General features: G+C 34.0%; 3 protein-coding genes and 2 pseudogenes across 6 annotated transcripts in view; 4 read left to right on the top strand and 1 right to left on the bottom strand.

Annotated features, from left to right (window-relative positions):
• Positions 1-269, top strand: part of LOC140919741 (uncharacterized) — an 11689-nt gene extending 11420 nt beyond the window's left edge. Inside the window, exon 9 of the mRNA XM_073366366.1 lies at positions 120-269. Coding sequence (XP_073222467.1) covers positions 120-269 — 150 coding nt within the window. The remainder of the gene's footprint in view (positions 1-119) is intronic.
• On the bottom strand, positions 33-3519 carry LOC101490278 (pentatricopeptide repeat-containing protein At1g80550, mitochondrial-like; annotated as a pseudogene).
• A 3754-nt stretch (positions 3520-7273) lies between these two features.
• LOC140919622 (3-isopropylmalate dehydrogenase 2, chloroplastic-like) lies at positions 7274-8798 on the top strand (annotated as a pseudogene).
• A 207-nt stretch (positions 8799-9005) lies between these two features.
• On the top strand, positions 9006-13646 carry LOC101489946 (3-isopropylmalate dehydrogenase 2, chloroplastic-like). 2 transcript variants are annotated; one of them, XM_027331349.2, is made up of 9 exons: positions 9006-10342; positions 10845-10920; positions 11099-11187; positions 11463-11549; positions 11989-12105; positions 12195-12302; positions 12710-12763; positions 12841-12991; positions 13234-13646. In XM_027331349.2, the coding sequence occupies exons 1-9, from the start codon at positions 10178-10180 to the stop codon at positions 13248-13250; spliced, it is 864 nt and encodes a 287-aa protein (XP_027187150.1). In that variant the 5' UTR covers positions 9006-10177; the 3' UTR covers positions 13251-13646. The 2 variants fall into 2 exon arrangements, with proteins under 2 accessions (XP_027187150.1, XP_027187149.1); XM_027331348.2 differs by lacking the exon at positions 13234-13646 and having other exon boundaries at positions 12841-13213.
• Positions 13647-14352: 706 nt separating this feature from the next.
• LOC101494367 (pentatricopeptide repeat-containing protein At1g80550, mitochondrial-like) overlaps positions 14353-15969 on the top strand; it is a 5472-nt gene continuing 3855 nt past the window's right edge. The window contains exons 1-2 of one of the 3 annotated variants that reach the window (XM_073366618.1): positions 14353-15501; positions 15806-15859. In XM_073366618.1, the coding sequence (XP_073222719.1) occupies positions 14712-15501; positions 15806-15859 (844 nt within the window). In that variant the 5' untranslated portion in view covers positions 14353-14711. The remainder of the gene's footprint in view (positions 15502-15805; positions 15860-15969) is intronic. The other 2 variants (XM_073366619.1, XM_073366617.1) reach the window with 2 other exon arrangements.

Raw genomic sequence — 15969 nt, forward strand, 5'->3', positions numbered from 1 at the left:
ACTAACTCTAAAATTTGAAGGACAATACCAAAATTACCCTTAAAACATTTTAAAAATTTAAGGGCAAAATTGGTTTTTCAAGGAAAAAAAAAGAATTTAAAAAAATTTATGTTTTCTAGGGTTTGAGAACCCACGACCCGGAACGCGACCCGGCCCAGATCGCGCGCGATCTCTTCTTTCCCCGCGACGCACTGCGCCGCCGCGGCCATGTCCTTCACCGCGCCGCTCCGGCGCGATCCCGCCGCGAACCGGCGCTATTGACTACCTAGGGTAGCACCAATAGAGGAAATATTTAGAAACTTGACTGTTGTGGTCTGGCCAGGTAAGAAAAAGAGATGAACAAATACCCAAATACGACACCCAAGATTTGAAGGTTAAGAAAGACAAGAAAAACTTAAGATTAAACCATTAAAAAAGAATTAAATCTAAATGCCCAGTCTGAAGAATTGGTTTATATCAATAACACTACACCATCATGGCTATTGGCTGATGTAACTTGTGAATGTGTGTCTCAAATCATCTAACTAAAGTTAGTTAAGTTTTAGTGGTTGTTATAACTACCTTTGGCCAAGTTAGTTATTATAGGTGGTTAGTTAGTTTGCTCTTGTATAATATAAATGAAGCTGTAATATGGCAGAAGTAAGTAATGTTGTTGTAATAGTGAGATCTGAAAACTAAGAGAGACTTATGCAATTCATGATTCATAGAAATTCAGAGAGAAAGAAAGATTATAGGGAGAAAAGAAAGATTGAGAGATAGGCTAGTATTGCTGGTTCATAAACAGTGATAGATACTAGGAGATCAATCTTGAGAAGGCTTTAATCTTGTAAAGTTCAATCATTCATAGTGGATTAATCTTGTTTGTTTGCCCGTGACGTAGGTCACATCAATTGAGACCGAACACGTAAATTCTTGGTGTTATTCTTCCATTATCCTTCTTTAATTTTCGTTTACATTGATAAAGAAAACTGATTTTAGAAGACTGCAGAAAAGAAAACAGGTTTTACAAAACTGCAGAAAACGGAGAACGTTAATCAGTCTCCGTTTTCTGGTTTTCTGTTCTTCTGGTTTTCTGAACATTATGCGTTTTCGTTTTTTCTTCTGCAATTGTTTATCTTCTATTTTGTTGGTTAATCTAAGTTGCAGATCCCAATATTGTTTTAACATAACTAATCCCACCTAGTGAAAAAGAATTTTGTAATAACGATTGTAATTTAGGAGGTGATTAGATTAATTTTTTCTTCACCTATGTCCCCTAGGCCTTGGCACATTGCGAATCATAATTTTTAATCAATAACAAAAGAAGATATAATAAGACGCACACAAAAGCCTTAACTACTTTAATCAGTCAGATACAATAAAGCTAACAAATGTTTTCCAGGATAATTATAACAGAAAAGGCTTCCTTATCCATAGAAGCTATTAAAAGTTGCATAACAAAATGTACCTGCTGAAGTTTTGCCGCGATTTTCTGATACATCTCGCTGAGCTCTGGCAAGTAGCTTTCTTTCATGAAAATATATGAATGTATAAATTATGAATATAAGATAATGTAATATTATAAAAAAGTAATGAATGGCAATTACTGAGTTTTCATAAAAACTTGATTTCTAACTTTAGATTGTAATAATAAGATAGAGTTTTAGTCACCATGGATAAAGCATGGGAAGGAAAGTAGATGCTTGTGTAGTTAGAAGCCATAATTTATGAAAATTTGAAATCAATCAATACACACAGTTTTTAAAATCGTATGAACACACAAAACGGAAAAGGGAGATACAGAAGGAAAAGTTATATATATACCCGCAAGTTTTTGGACACGGTGGCTGAGGGGACGATGCAGTGGCGAGGGACAGTGAATGATTCAAAACCAATGTTAGTTTAAAACGCAGAAGGTATGATAATTTTTGTTTCTTCTTTTATTGTGTTTTTCTGATACACTGCTCATATTCTATTATTGTATATGTTTTCAATGGCTCATACCTCAGTGTCCGCGTGCTTACTTGTATACGAACTATTCCTCAACAAATTCTCCTCCCAAAACCTTTGTCCCCAACTCTTTCCTCGGCCTAGGCGAAAGTCCTTTAGCCAACATCTCTTCATCATACTTCCTAGCCATATCAATCAACCCTTTTTCCACAAGAGCATCTATCAAAGCATTGTAAGCAGCCGCATCAGGACTACATCCAAGTTGTTCCATTCTATTCCAAACAAGAAACACCAATCGAAGAAATCCCCACCTTGAAAACTTCTTAAGGAGCATAACATAGGTATCCATTATGGGACGAACACCACTTTCAATCATACCATCAAACAAATCAACTATAAGTTTCGGCTTCTCAAGACAAGAAAAAAAGCATTGATATGAAACAGCATTCGGAAAACAACCATTATGATGCATAGTTCTAAGCAAAGCAAGAGCTTCCTTATATCTATAACTATCACACAAAAGCCTAATAATAGTATTATAAGTAACAACAGTAGGATTAAAACCTGAATCCTTCATTTCACGAAATAACCTAATCGAAAAATCAACACCTTGTGAAACACCAATAGCTCTAATCACAATGTTATAAACAACGACATCTAATTTAATACCTTTTCTCTTCATCTCCTTAAACAATTTCAAAGCTTTCCATGGTTTTCCACCTTTAGACAAAATATCCATGTAAATGGAATAAGAATGTAGATCCTTTTGAACACCTATTCTATCCATTTCATCCCAAAACTCCCAACACTTACTCCACCAACCCAACTTATACCAACCACGAAGAAAAATATTATAAATCCTAGTATTATTACTACTAACAACAAACCCGTCAATTTTCCAATATAAAGTTAGAGTCTTTTGTGTTCCGAAAACCAAATCTTGAGCTTCGAGAACGTGTTTATGATCACACAGAGCGTCAATGAGATTCGAAAAAGAGGTTTCGTCTTTCAAATTAAACTCATTTAAACGTTGGAATGTTTGAACGGTGTCGTCGATGCAGTGAGCAGAGATGTAACGTTTGAACATGACACGTAAAGTGGTATGGTTGGGGGAAAAATTAGGGTTGTTTTGCATACGGTGGATTAGATTCCAACATTGTTGGAACTCGAAGAATTTACCTAAGATGTCGAGTATTAGGTTATAGGTTTCGTTGGAGTGTGGGAAGTTGAATTCGGTTTGTACCTAGTTGAAGAACTCAAGTGCGCGTTTGCAGTCGTTGTTGAAGGAGGTTAGGGTTTCGCAAACGGTTGTTTGATCGAGAACGGGGTTTGTAATTGGAACGAAAATTGGATTATGTGTGGAGAAAATGTTGTGATGAGAGGAATGGGATTGGAAGGGTGTGAAGCGAAATCGAAGGAGACGAGTTGATGAAGATGTAAGAGGAAATGGCCAACGCATTGTTTCGTCTTTCACTCACTCACTCGCTCACTGTCTCTCTGCTTGAGGGAGGCTGAAGTCGTTACTTTGCTTTGCTGCCGCCATGGCCATATCCTATCAGTATGGGCTCATTTATTTTGGAAAAATATTTAGAAAGATAGCTTTTGTACCCCAATTGATGTTTTCGAAATGTAAGTTTTGAAAAAAAAAATATTATCGAAAATTTTATAAGGAATGAAATTTCTGGTAGTTATAAATATATACCGGAAATTTTATTTTTTAAATTTCTGGGAGTATTCACCGAAAATTTGAAAAATTCGGTAGTTATTGTCAATACCGGAAATTTTAAATTTTCGGGTGAAATTCCCATAAATTTCAAAAATGATATTTCCGGTAGTTATTTGTAACTACCGGAAATTTGAAATTTCCGATATGTTCACCAGAAATTTCATTTCTCATTGAAATTTTCGGTATAGTGTGTATATTTTTGTTTTGTATTTTATATAATTTTTTTTTATTCAATTCTGTTAGTGAGGAACATAGGAGCAAAGACATACGTTGATCATTCTCGAGTTCGACCTCCTGCACAATCAAATAGGAGAGCTGCAGTTGAAAAAGAAGAAAGATAAATAAAGAAATGCAGGCGCATGAGTTTCAGCAAAATCCTGTGTTTGATGAAGAATAGGATCAACAGCCCTAGCAAGATCATGCGTCGTTTGATGATGAACATGCATGTTTAATCCAATAAAAAAATTTATATTATTTCAATAAAAATTATATTATGCATGTTTAATCCTATATAAGCATAAATATAATACAAAATGCAAAATTTTAATGGCATACCTATTAGTCGTAGTATTTCGTAGATGCAATACTTGATTGGTCCATGCTTCAACAAATCTTTCGTATGAGGATTCAACCATGTGTCTCTGACGTAGTCAAATAAAATAATATTATCAACACATGTTTGCTCAAACTTTTGCAAAAGTTCCTCGTACTCCTTCTCTTCAGAACAATAAACAATTTTCCTCCACAACTCAAGAATGGGTTTCTGCATATATTTCTTTAATATATATTGTTTGCATTTGGCTCCAACATTTTTGTTAATATGAAGTTGACAAAGTAAATTTGTTGAAGATGGAAATACAACTTCAATTGCATTCATTAAAGCAAGTTCTCTATCAGTCACGATCACTTGAGGATATGAGGTGTTTGAAACAAACAACTCTTTTAACTTCTCCAATGCTCAAAAAAGGTTGTCTTGACGTTCATAATCCATATAAGCAAATGCAACATTAAATGTCAATCCAATTGAAGTTACACCAACAATTTCAAACAATGGCAACCTATACTTGTTGGTTTTGTAGGTGATATTCATAATCAATATAAGAGTGAACATGTACAACAAAGTTATGGGATCTGGGTGCGTCCAAAACATGTCCCTCACAACGTTGGAGTCTACATGAGTCCTACTCCAACAAGTATACTTCTAAGCTTCAAGTAACATCAACAAATGTTGCATATCAGTTCTATGTCATTTCATATCAGTTCTATGTCCTTTCACATTCTCCGTATCTCGATCACTCAAAGATGACAAGCTGTGTCTCGAAGCAACGTGATATTTTGTCAGCTCGTCAACATGTTTCTTATCTTCTTTCTTTTAAGCGTCCCATAAATGCATTATTCTCAAAAGTAGTTACTAACTCATGGTTGTGAAGTCCACACATTAAACTAATAACCCATCCTTCAGCATTTTTCAATGGTCTCGATCTAAGTTTAAACGGACAACCACATCTTTTAGTTGAAGTACCTGTATTATTTTTATTTGACTTATATTTTCCACCTCTATCACAACCAATAATTAATTTTGACTTTCTTCCTCTCTTTTCGGTCTCTACGTCAGATCGAGTAATGATAACTGCTACTCGATTTTGTCGGCCGACCTCTCTTGCCCATGATATGACAGCTTCTCGTGACTCAAAAATTTGATCAGTTGTGTATGCTTCAATTAAATCTATAAATTTTTGTTGTGTCTTTTCCATCTCTATTTTAAAAACAAACAAAAAAAAAAGTTAAAAATAAATAAAATTAATAACATACCGGATTTTTGAAATTTCCAGTGAAGAATAATAACTACTGAAAATTTCAAAAAATTTAAAATTTCAAAAAATTTAAAATTTCCGGTAAAGAAAATATAACTACTGGATCTTTCAAAATTTTGAAATTTCGATAACTACCAGAAATTTCAAATTTCCAGCAATGAAAATGTACTATCAAAAATTTAATTGACCAAATAAAGGTTAATTTATGATTATTCACGATATCTAATTTAATATTATAAAACAAATAAAGTGAAAGTGTTTCAAATACAATGTCTCTATATTTATAAAGTAGATAAGATCAACGTCATTCAATGAATATACAATTGATGTCATTCAATAAATATACAATTGATGAAAATTAATTTATAAATATAAATTAAATACACACACAAAATACTAAAAATACACCTTACATTAATTAAATTTTAAAAAAATATAAATTAAATTCAATGAATAAACCTTACATGAAGATGACGAAATTACATACAAACACACACAAAAAATATTAAATATATGTAAAAATTAATTATTTAATTAAAAGGAGAGAAAACAAAATTAAATAAATAATTTTAAACAAAAATAAATAACCTTAAATTACTAATTTCTGATGGTTGAAGATAAGAAGAAATAACTTTTTTTTAATTGTTGTGTAACTTGTGAAAATATATAGCGAGACAATAGTTAGCTACGAAAAAATGTATTCTAATAAAAATAAATAAATAAAAAGAGAAAAAAAATATATCAATTTATTTAAACTAAATCAATAATAAAATAAGAATAAAAATTAGTCAAACTCAAATATTATCACAAATAGAAAATAATAATAGTAATAATATTTTTCTATTCAAATATATTTTCATATTCCTCAATTAAAATATTGAACATCATATTTAAAAGAAAAATACTTGAAAATTTACAACAATCTTTCACATATTTTAAAAAATTTATAAATAAAATTTTATAGGATGACAGTATCAATGTACTTAGACACACATGCGAAAAATAGTATTTTTTAATAATAATTTTTATTTTTATTTTTTGTAAATATTAAGAAAAGTTTAAATATATTTTTGTTCTTTCTAATTATAACTTTTTAAATTTTTGTCTAATAAATTTTGTTTGTTTGACTAACATCCCTACAAATATAATTTTATTTTAAAATAGTATTTCCATCCAACTTTGCTACAAAAATTGTAACACCGTTAAACCTAAATATAATTAAAATATAAATTTCTTTAACATAAAAGTAAACCCCAATATATTTAAATATAACTTTTTTTAACCTAAAAATCATCTAATTTCATTATTCTCTCCTAAAAAAAAATCTAAAACTAACCTCACATATTTCATTTTTTTCCCCAAATATAAATTAAGTTAGTGTTCCAAGTACAGTATTAATTCAAAACTACAAATATTTGTTTCTTCTTTTAATATATTCTCTTAAATCTTATTTACGTTGATTGATAGAAAACGTGAAATTGAAGTTAACGATTGAAAATTGATTCAAAATTATGAACCGATTATTTTCGTTATCAATAAATTAAATTAATTCAAAAAAATTATAATTATAAAGATCAAATATATTTAAATCTTAAAAAAAAGAAAAAATTTATGTGTGCGTCTAAAATCCATCACATTTGATTTTGTAATCATACAGAAATAATTCACAACTATATGAACGATATTTAGACTCATAAGACATAAAATACAATAAAACTGTTGTATCCAAACTATGTGAAGTCTAGTTGAATTTTTTATCCACGTCCTTGTGATAAAATAAAATAAAAAATGAAGTACGGACCAACAAATAATCTACACTAGTATTCATTCATTCGGGTGAGAAAAAGGGAACAACGAAAGACAAGAGAGAAGATATAGATAGTACTAGTTTTTAGTTTATCCTTTTTCACTTGCACCGTGTTGTTGTGTGTCAAAGTTGTTGAAGACTTCTAGTACCAACCAAATCACAAAAAAAAAAAAAAATGGCGTCTAGTGTTCAAGCGTAACTCCTTCAGACAAGACCCTTTCAGTTCCGTTCATCATCATCGGCGAGACCAACTTCCCTAAGGTGCATTTGTTCCGCCGCCGCCCCTTCTACCAAACGCTCCTACTCCATCACTCTCCTTCCCGGCGATGGCATAGGTCCCGAAGTCGTTTCCGTCGCTAAAGACGTTCTTCTCCTCACCGGATCCCTCCACGGTACCTCTCTCTCTCAACATTGCATCCAAATTTCCCAATTTTTTCAAATGGGTACTCACTTCTCTCTCTATAATCAGGGATTAAACTCGATTTCCAAGAGAAGCTATTGGGTGGAGCTGCACTTGATGCAACTGGAGTTCCTTTACCCGATGATAGCCTTTCTGTTGCTGTTGTTTTTTGAAATTCGAAAACCTTTGGAAACAATTTATGTCACCAAAAATATTACTGGTGGTTTGAGTCGCGTACTAGGTCGCTCTCTTTAACACGTTCGAGGCACTTGTGAGACTGGGGAGAGGGCCGGGTCGGGTCGGGTCGGGCGGCGGCGGCGCGCGTGTGTGGTGGTCAATATTGCTTGCGTTCTCCTTCCTTCACAAAATTGGGGTGCCCCTTGGGGCTCTTCCCAAGTTAATTACCTCCACCTTATATACCCTACTAGTGTGAGGTATCCCTCCAATGTGGGACTTCTCAATTTTTTCAATTCACACTAGCTCTCATAAATGCCATCATTATTTCCAATGAACTTTTCATTAAAAGCATCATCATTTCCAACAGTTGCTAAACAATCTGATGTTGTGGATAGGCTTAGAGTCTGTTTGGATTGACTTATTTGGGTTTATTTATTGATATTAGCACTTGTGAGACTGTTTGAAAAAGCTTATAGATAAGTAGTTACTTGATAACCTTTTCTTCTTGTCATTCATTAGTTAGTTATAAGTTATTTTTTGTTGTTGTAGTTTGTTATGAGATTTGGTAGTTATTCATTTGTTATCCTTTGTAAGATTTTGTTTAATCAATGAATGAGGTTATTTATAAATATTCCCTTTTAATCATTTGATAATATCGTATTTGAAGACGACTCTTAGATATACTATAGAAAATAGTTTGACTTTATTTTATCATGTGATATAGAAATAGCTTATACCAGTGCTTATGCTACAAACATTTAAGTTTCTCCAAATTGGCCTTAAGGATATGGTAACAGAGTGGTCAAAGAGGTTTTTATATTTCCTTACCAAAGTTTTATTAGTTTTCTATCTGTATCTAGTGTGTTTTTCATTTGTATGTACTTCTGTAGTTAGTGGATGCTTCAACTTTGAAGAGAGAGGTTGCCAAGGGGGTTGATCTCATGGTTGTAAGGGAACTAACTGGAGGTATGTGGTGTTCCATTCTGGTTTCAGTACATTGGATTATTTAAAGAAACCACATTGTCTCATATGATTCTAATATTTAAAATTTTGAATATTAACTATTCATTCATTTCATTTGATTGATAATATTGGAAGCTAGTTCACCTAACTCAGTCTTGCTGCTGCTTTGTTTGTTATTCAGGTATCTATTTTGGGGGGAGGGGATTGTTGGGGATAGGCTTAGAGTCTGTTTGGATTGACTTATTTGAGTTTATTTATTGATATTAGCACTTGTGAGACTGTTTGAAAAAGCTTGTAGATAAGTAGTTACTTGATAACCTTTTCTTCTTGTCATTCATTAGTTAGTTATAAGTTATTTTTTTTTTGTTGTAGTTTGTTATGAGATTTGGTAGTTATTCATTTGTTATCCTTTGTAAGATTTTGTTTAATCAATGAATGAGGTTATTTATAAATATTCCCTTTTAATCATTTGATAATGTCGTATTTGAAGACGACTCTTAGATAGACTATAGAAAATAGTTTGACTTTATTTTATCATGTGATATAGAAATAGCTTATACCAGCGCTTATGCTACAAACATTTAAGTTTCTCCAAATTGGCCTTAAGGATATGGTAACAGAGTGGTCAGAGAGGTTTTTTTTATTTCCTTACTGTTAAATATTATAATATAAGTATTATAGTATAGTAGATGGGCTGTAAGTATTCTGACCCGTTAGTATTACTGTAAATTAAGGTTGTTTAATACCCTTTGTCTATATAAAGAAATTCCGCGGTGTAGTTGAAACACACGGGTTATTCACAATATGTCTCTCAATACTCTTTATATTCAACATGGTATCTAGAGCCAACTGAGAGACAACCCTAATCGTCAACTACCCGGTCGACCCACTGTCTCCGGTGAATATTTTCTTCGGCAAATCGTGTTCTCAACTTCGGTTTTCCCCCTCTGCTGTTGATACGCTGATTCCTCAACTTTTGTTCAGCCGTTCACGCCCTATCATCGCTGTAGTCACTGCCGTCATTGTTTTTGACGAGTTTTTCCGACGAACGACCACTCCAGCAACATCGTACACCCCAGATCGGCCAAACCCTTCCGCCGCATCATGAGAATCACCCTCACGCGCCCCCACGCGCCGCCTGACCTCCTGCGCGTGAGATCCACGCGCCGCCGACTGCCACCGCGCGTGACGGCGCGTCCGACAGCTGTTCACGGTGCCGCTTCTTCCACTGCACTCGCCTCGGCCCCCTGCTTCCATATCTGCCCTCAGTTTTCAGTTTTGAGTTACGGATATACGAGTTCCAGTTCAAACAGCCCCTCTTTTCCCGGTTCCGACGCGTTTCCTGACAATCTGTGCTGACCATGGCGTCCCAGTCTGAAACAAAGAGCATCTTCACCAACTACATCACCTCTCCTCTCTCTGTTGAAAAATTGAATGGATCAAATTATGATAGTTGGGCTGCCGACATCAAACTATGGCTACGTGGTCAAGGTTACGAGGATCATCTCACCCAAAACCCTGATAAGGTGAGTGTGACTGAAACATCCAAATGGACTCAGATTGATGCTCAGTTGGACTCAGATTTGCATCTCACGTGTGAATCGGTTTGGAGTCAAGCAAAGGCACTCTATACTAACGACACACAACATCTCTATGGAGTGTGTCACCTCCAATGATCAGTTAGCAGATGTGTTTACAAAGACATTGCGAGGTCCTAGAATTAGTTATATATGTAACAAGCTAGGTGCATTTGATTTATATGCTCCAGCTTGAGGGGGAGTGTTAAATATTATAATGTAAATATTATAGTATAGTAGACGGGCTGTAAGTATTCTGGCCCGTTAGTATTACTGTAAATTAGGGTTGTTTAATACCCTTTATCTATATAAAGAAATTCCGCTGTGTAGTTGAAACACACGGGTTATTCACAATATGTCTCTTAATACTCTTTATATTCAACACTTACCAAAGTTTTATTAGTTTTCTATCTGTATCTAGTGTGTTTTTCATTTGTATGTACTTCTGTAGTTAGTGGATGCTTCAACTTTGAAGAGAGAGGTTGCCGAGGGGGTTGATCTCATGGTTGTAAGGGAACTAACTGGAGGTCTGTGGTGTTCCATTCTGGTTTCAGTACATTGGATTATTTAAAGAAACCACATTGTCTCATATGATTCTAATATTTAAAATTTTGAATATTAACTCTTCATTCATTTCATTTGATTGATAATATTGGAAGCTAGTTCACCTAACTCAGTCTTGCTGCTGCTTTGTTTGTTATTCAGGTATCTATTTTGGAAAACCTAGGGGCTTTGGTACTAATGGACATGGGGAAGAGATTGGTTTTAACACTGAGATTTACACTGCACACGAGGTATCTTGCTATTACAAGATGGTATTATTGGGTTAAAAATTTATGATTTGGCCAAAAAGTTTTAATAGTTGGATCTGGGGTTCCCATAAGATCTTTATTCCCTTTTTTGTTTTTGATATTCCTTTAATGGAGTTAACATTGTCTAGGAGGAGGGATAAGAGAATGTACTAAGGAGCTTTTACTTGCTTTCTTGAGTGTTTCTTTCTTTGTCTATAACTATTTTCTATGTTATTGTCGTATGTATGATTGTCTGATTAGTGGCACTTATATACCAGGTTGATCGCATTGCTCGTGTTGCGTTTAATATAGCTCGGAAGCGTGGTGGAAAACTTTGCTCTGTTGACAAAGCCAATGTTCTAGAGGTACTTATTGCTGGGTTAAGCTATGTAACTTAATCTGAAATTTTGTGAAGTTGTCACGATTGTATTGATATGTGTACTGAAAAAAAAAATAGCAGATTGCTTCCAAATGAGTCTGGCTTTGTTTGATGTACTCTGGGCTAATCTAAATTTTCAAACATTAGAATTGAGCTACATGCCTTAAAGTGCTTAATCTTGAATTTGTGAGGATTAAATCATGGTGCAAGGAGAATACCTCTTAGTTGATTTTTTCTTGTTTGAGATTCTGTTTAGGTTGGGTGGTCCATATAGTAGACATCACAACACTCAGGCAAATTTTGTGTCACCAAGAAATGCAAATTTTGTTAGACCTATTTTTATTAAAGTTTTTCTACTTGATACAAGATACTTTTTATAGATTTAGGTCCATGTACTGAATGCTAACTACATTTGAATTCACCAGGCATCCATGTTCTGGAGGAAAAGAGTTTTGGCTTTAGCAGAAGAATACTCTGATGTTGAACTCTCACACATGTATGTTGATAATGCATCGATGCAACTAATTCGCTATCCTAAACAGGTTTGCTTATGGAATAAATTAGTGTCACCCGTCTTTTAGTTTACTAATGGCTATGAAAGTACTACAATATCTAACACTGAATTTTGCAGTTTGACACTATCGTAACAAACAACATTTTTGGTGATATATTATCTGACGAGGCTTCAATGATCACCGGAAGTATTGGGATGCTTCCTTCTGCCAGCGTTGGGGATTCGGTATGAAATGAATATTCATAATAATTATAATACAAATAATCAGCGTGTTTCTCAAGTTTGCTCGCAAAACTGTGTTATGCTAGATCCATGTTGGTTCTGTTTGGATAAAGAACTTAATTAAGTGCTTATATCATTAACGCTTAACATATAGGTGTTTATATATAAACTATTCTATAGCAAAACATAAAATTAAATGTTTTCATATAAGCTAGAAGCTGTTTTTTTAACTTTTTTAAGCTATCTTGGATAGCTCATGAAAATAAACTGAAAACAGCTTATGAACAATGTCCTAAACTGTTTTCATAAGCTCTCCCAAACAAACTCACAAGTATTTATACCAGTAGATAAACTCAAATAAGCGGATTCTAGATTTCACTTAAAAGTTTACTGAATTTTTATTGGATCAGGGACCAGGACTTTTCGAACCTATACATGGTTCTGCACCTGATATTGCCGGACAGGTTGGTTTCATCTACTTCTGTTTTTTATTTCCTTCAGGTAACTAGCTAACAACATCATTGTTATTATTGATATACAGGACAAGGCAAACCCATTTGCTGCTGTTCTTACTGCTGCTATGCTTCTGAGATATGGCCTTGGAGAAGAAAAGGCTGCTGAAAGAATAGAGTGCAGTTCTGGAGACACTGAACAAGGGATTTTGAACTGCCGACATATATTCTGCTGGAACCGTAAAATTATGTTTAATGTTTACAGTTTTTACACATGGTTGCTAGCTAGACTTGCTTCGATGGCGATACTCTTCTTGAAGAACCTATTCTTAAGATTAAGAATTCTATAAACAGCTCCTATAAGAGATGCTCTTAATAGTTAATAGTGAATAATGATTGTTCTCATAATGAACGCATTGAATATGTAAGTATTGGTATATTTATGTGATTAAGCTTGATGTTTGGATTGCGCGTTAATGCAGAAGCTGGTAGGGTGTAAACAATTAGGCGAAGAGATACTGAAGTCGGTCGAAGCTCACATTCCAGCTGCTGCAGCAGTGTGATATTTTAAGACAATTCAGCATTGAAGTCTGGCTGAATTATCCACACTCTTTGTCTTGGAGATCAACATGAGAGTCAAAGCTGAAAAAAATATCCTTAGTCTTTGAGAAATCTGGCTTTCATCTGCAGGATTATTACTAGTTAGTTAGTTCTCCTCATACCGCATGCAATAATAAATTAATAATGGAACAATGAAAGATGGAGGTCGAAATTTTAATGGCAATTATGAAAAACTGAGCAACAATAATGAGGCTATGACAAATCCATGGGGAATGCAAACATTATGCCAAAATGGATATTCCAAATTTTATATCAAATGTTTGTATGATTTGAAGTTGTCTTGCGCAAGTATCTTCTCTAGTAAAATAGTGTGCATATAATATGATATGAATGCAAGTATAACCCTCCTTTTTTAAGTATGATTGGAAAAATGGCCATGGAAGCTAAATATAATAACAACTCAAAATGATTGCCTAGTTAAACTGTCAGATTTATTGCAACGAAATAATTTTCTTAAAAAGTAAGTGTATATTAAGTAAAAGATATCTTGAGTTATTTAATAAATTGAAGAAGTTGTGCTCCTTTCTCTTAAAAGTTAAGACTGACTATCTTTGAGAGTTTTTTTTTTTTTTTGAGTTTAGAAGGGGAGGGGAGGATTTTTTTAACTAAAGAGGAGAGGATTTTAAGGAGTTCTCTTTTTAATACAAAATCCTCTTAATTTTGAGAAATTCAAACCATATTGGAGGGTTTAAATAATTTTTATGTTAATATTTAATAGTAGTTGAATAAAAAATAAAAATATAATTTATACAAATCAACAGTATACAATAATTTTATCGATATGAATTATAGATATTCATATGTAAATGTGATTTTTTTCTCCTCTTTTGTAACAATAAATATAATATTTTTTCGGTAGAGAATTTAAACATGATTAACAGGATGTATAAAATCCTTCAAATAAAAGGATGGATAAAATAATACTATTTATAGAACAAAAAAAACTATTAGTATTTATTAAAGTCATAAATAACAGTTAAAAGTATTGCTTAATTTGATGAGAAATTGAGAAGGAAAGGTTTAAGGCACTTGGTAAATCATCATAATCGTATTTGAGCAAAGAAGCAAATTCAGCGTGTTTGCGATGTGGAGTTCGAGCAGAGTCTCCGAGCCGAAGAGGAGAAGCAGAGTGAATCTTGTTCCTTCTCAACTTCTCTCTTCAATTTCTCTTCTGGCAACCCTAGAATCGAAGAAACTCGCGGCCTCATGCACGTCTTCCCCGAAGACACTCCTTCTTCTCTTTTTCAACAGTTAGACGCAAAGATACCAAAGTAACGACCTCCTCCGCCTCCCTCAAGCAGAGAGACAGTGAGCGAGTGAGTGAGTGAAAGACGAAACAATGCGTTGGCCATTTCCTCTTACATCTTCATCAACTCGTCTCCTTCGATTTCGCTTCATACCCTTCCAATCCCATTCCTCTCATCACAACAATTTCTCCACACATAACCCAATTTCCGTTCCAATTACAAACCCCGTTCTCGATCAAACAACCGTTCGCGAAACCCTAACCTCCTTCAACAACGACTGGAAACGCGCACTCGAGTTCTTCAACTGGGTACAAACCGAATTCAACTTCCCACACTCCACCGAAACCTATAACCTAATCCTCGACATCTTAGGTAAATTCTTCGAGTTCCAACAATGTTGGAATCTAATCCACCGTATGCAAAGCAACCCTAATTCTTTCCCCAACCACACCACTTTCCGTGTCATGTTCAAACGTTACATCTCTGCTCACTGCATCGACGACGCCGTTCAAGCATTCCAACGTTTAAATGAGTTCAATTTGAAAGACGAAACCTCTTTTTCGAATCTCATCGACGCTCTGTGTGATCATAAACACGTTCTCGAAGCTCAAGATTTGGTTTTCGGAACCCAAAAGACTCTAACTTTATCTTGGAAAATTGACGGGTTTGTTGTTAGTAGTAATAATACTAAGATTTATAATATTGTTCTTCGTGGTTGGTATAAGTTGGGTTGGTGGAGTAAGTGTTGGGAGTTTTGGGATGAAATGGATAGAATAGGTGTTCAAAAGGATCTACATTCTTATTCCATTTACATGGATATTTTGTCTAAAGGTGGAAAACCATGGAAAGCTGTGAAATTGTTTAAGGAGATGAAGAGAAAAGGTATTAAATTAGATGTTGTTGTTTATAACATTGTGATTAGAGCTATTGCTGTTTCACAAGGTGTTGATTTTTCGATTAGGTTATTTCGTGAAATGAAGGATTTGGGTTTTAATCCTACTGTTGTTACTTATAATACTATTATTAGGCTTTTGTGTGATAGTTATAGATATAAGGAAGCTCTTGCTTTGCTTAGAACTATGCATCATAATGGTTGTTTTCCGAATGCTGTTTCATATCAATGCTTTTTTTCTTGTCTTGAGAAGCCGAAACTTATAGTTGACTTGTTTGATGGTATGATTGAAAGTGGTGTTCGTCCCACAATGGATACCTATGTTATGCTCCTTAAGAAGTTTTCAAGGTGGGGATTTCTTCGATTGGTGTTTCTTGTTTGGTTTAGAATGGAACAACTGTGTGTATTGATTGATTTCAAATTTTCATAAATTATGGCTTCTAACTACACAAGCATCT

Source organism: Cicer arietinum, chromosome 3 (genome assembly GCF_000331145.2).
Source record: "Cicer arietinum cultivar CDC Frontier isolate Library 1 chromosome 3, Cicar.CDCFrontier_v2.0, whole genome shotgun sequence".
NCBI lineage: Eukaryota > Viridiplantae > Streptophyta > Magnoliopsida > Fabales > Fabaceae > Cicer > Cicer arietinum.

Excerpts from the sequence above, each read along its gene's own strand:
- LOC101489946 (XM_027331348.2), top strand. The coding sequence starts at position 10,178 with ATGGCGTCCCAGTCTGAAACAAAGAGCATCTTCACCAACTACATCACC. Across the intron at positions 10,343-10,844 it reads TCACCCAAAACCCTGATAAG|TTAGTGGATGCTTCAACTTT; the intron begins GTGAGTGTGACT and ends GTACTTCTGTAG. Across the intron at positions 11,550-11,988 it reads ACAAAGCCAATGTTCTAGAG|GCATCCATGTTCTGGAGGAA; the intron begins GTACTTATTGCT and ends TGAATTCACCAG.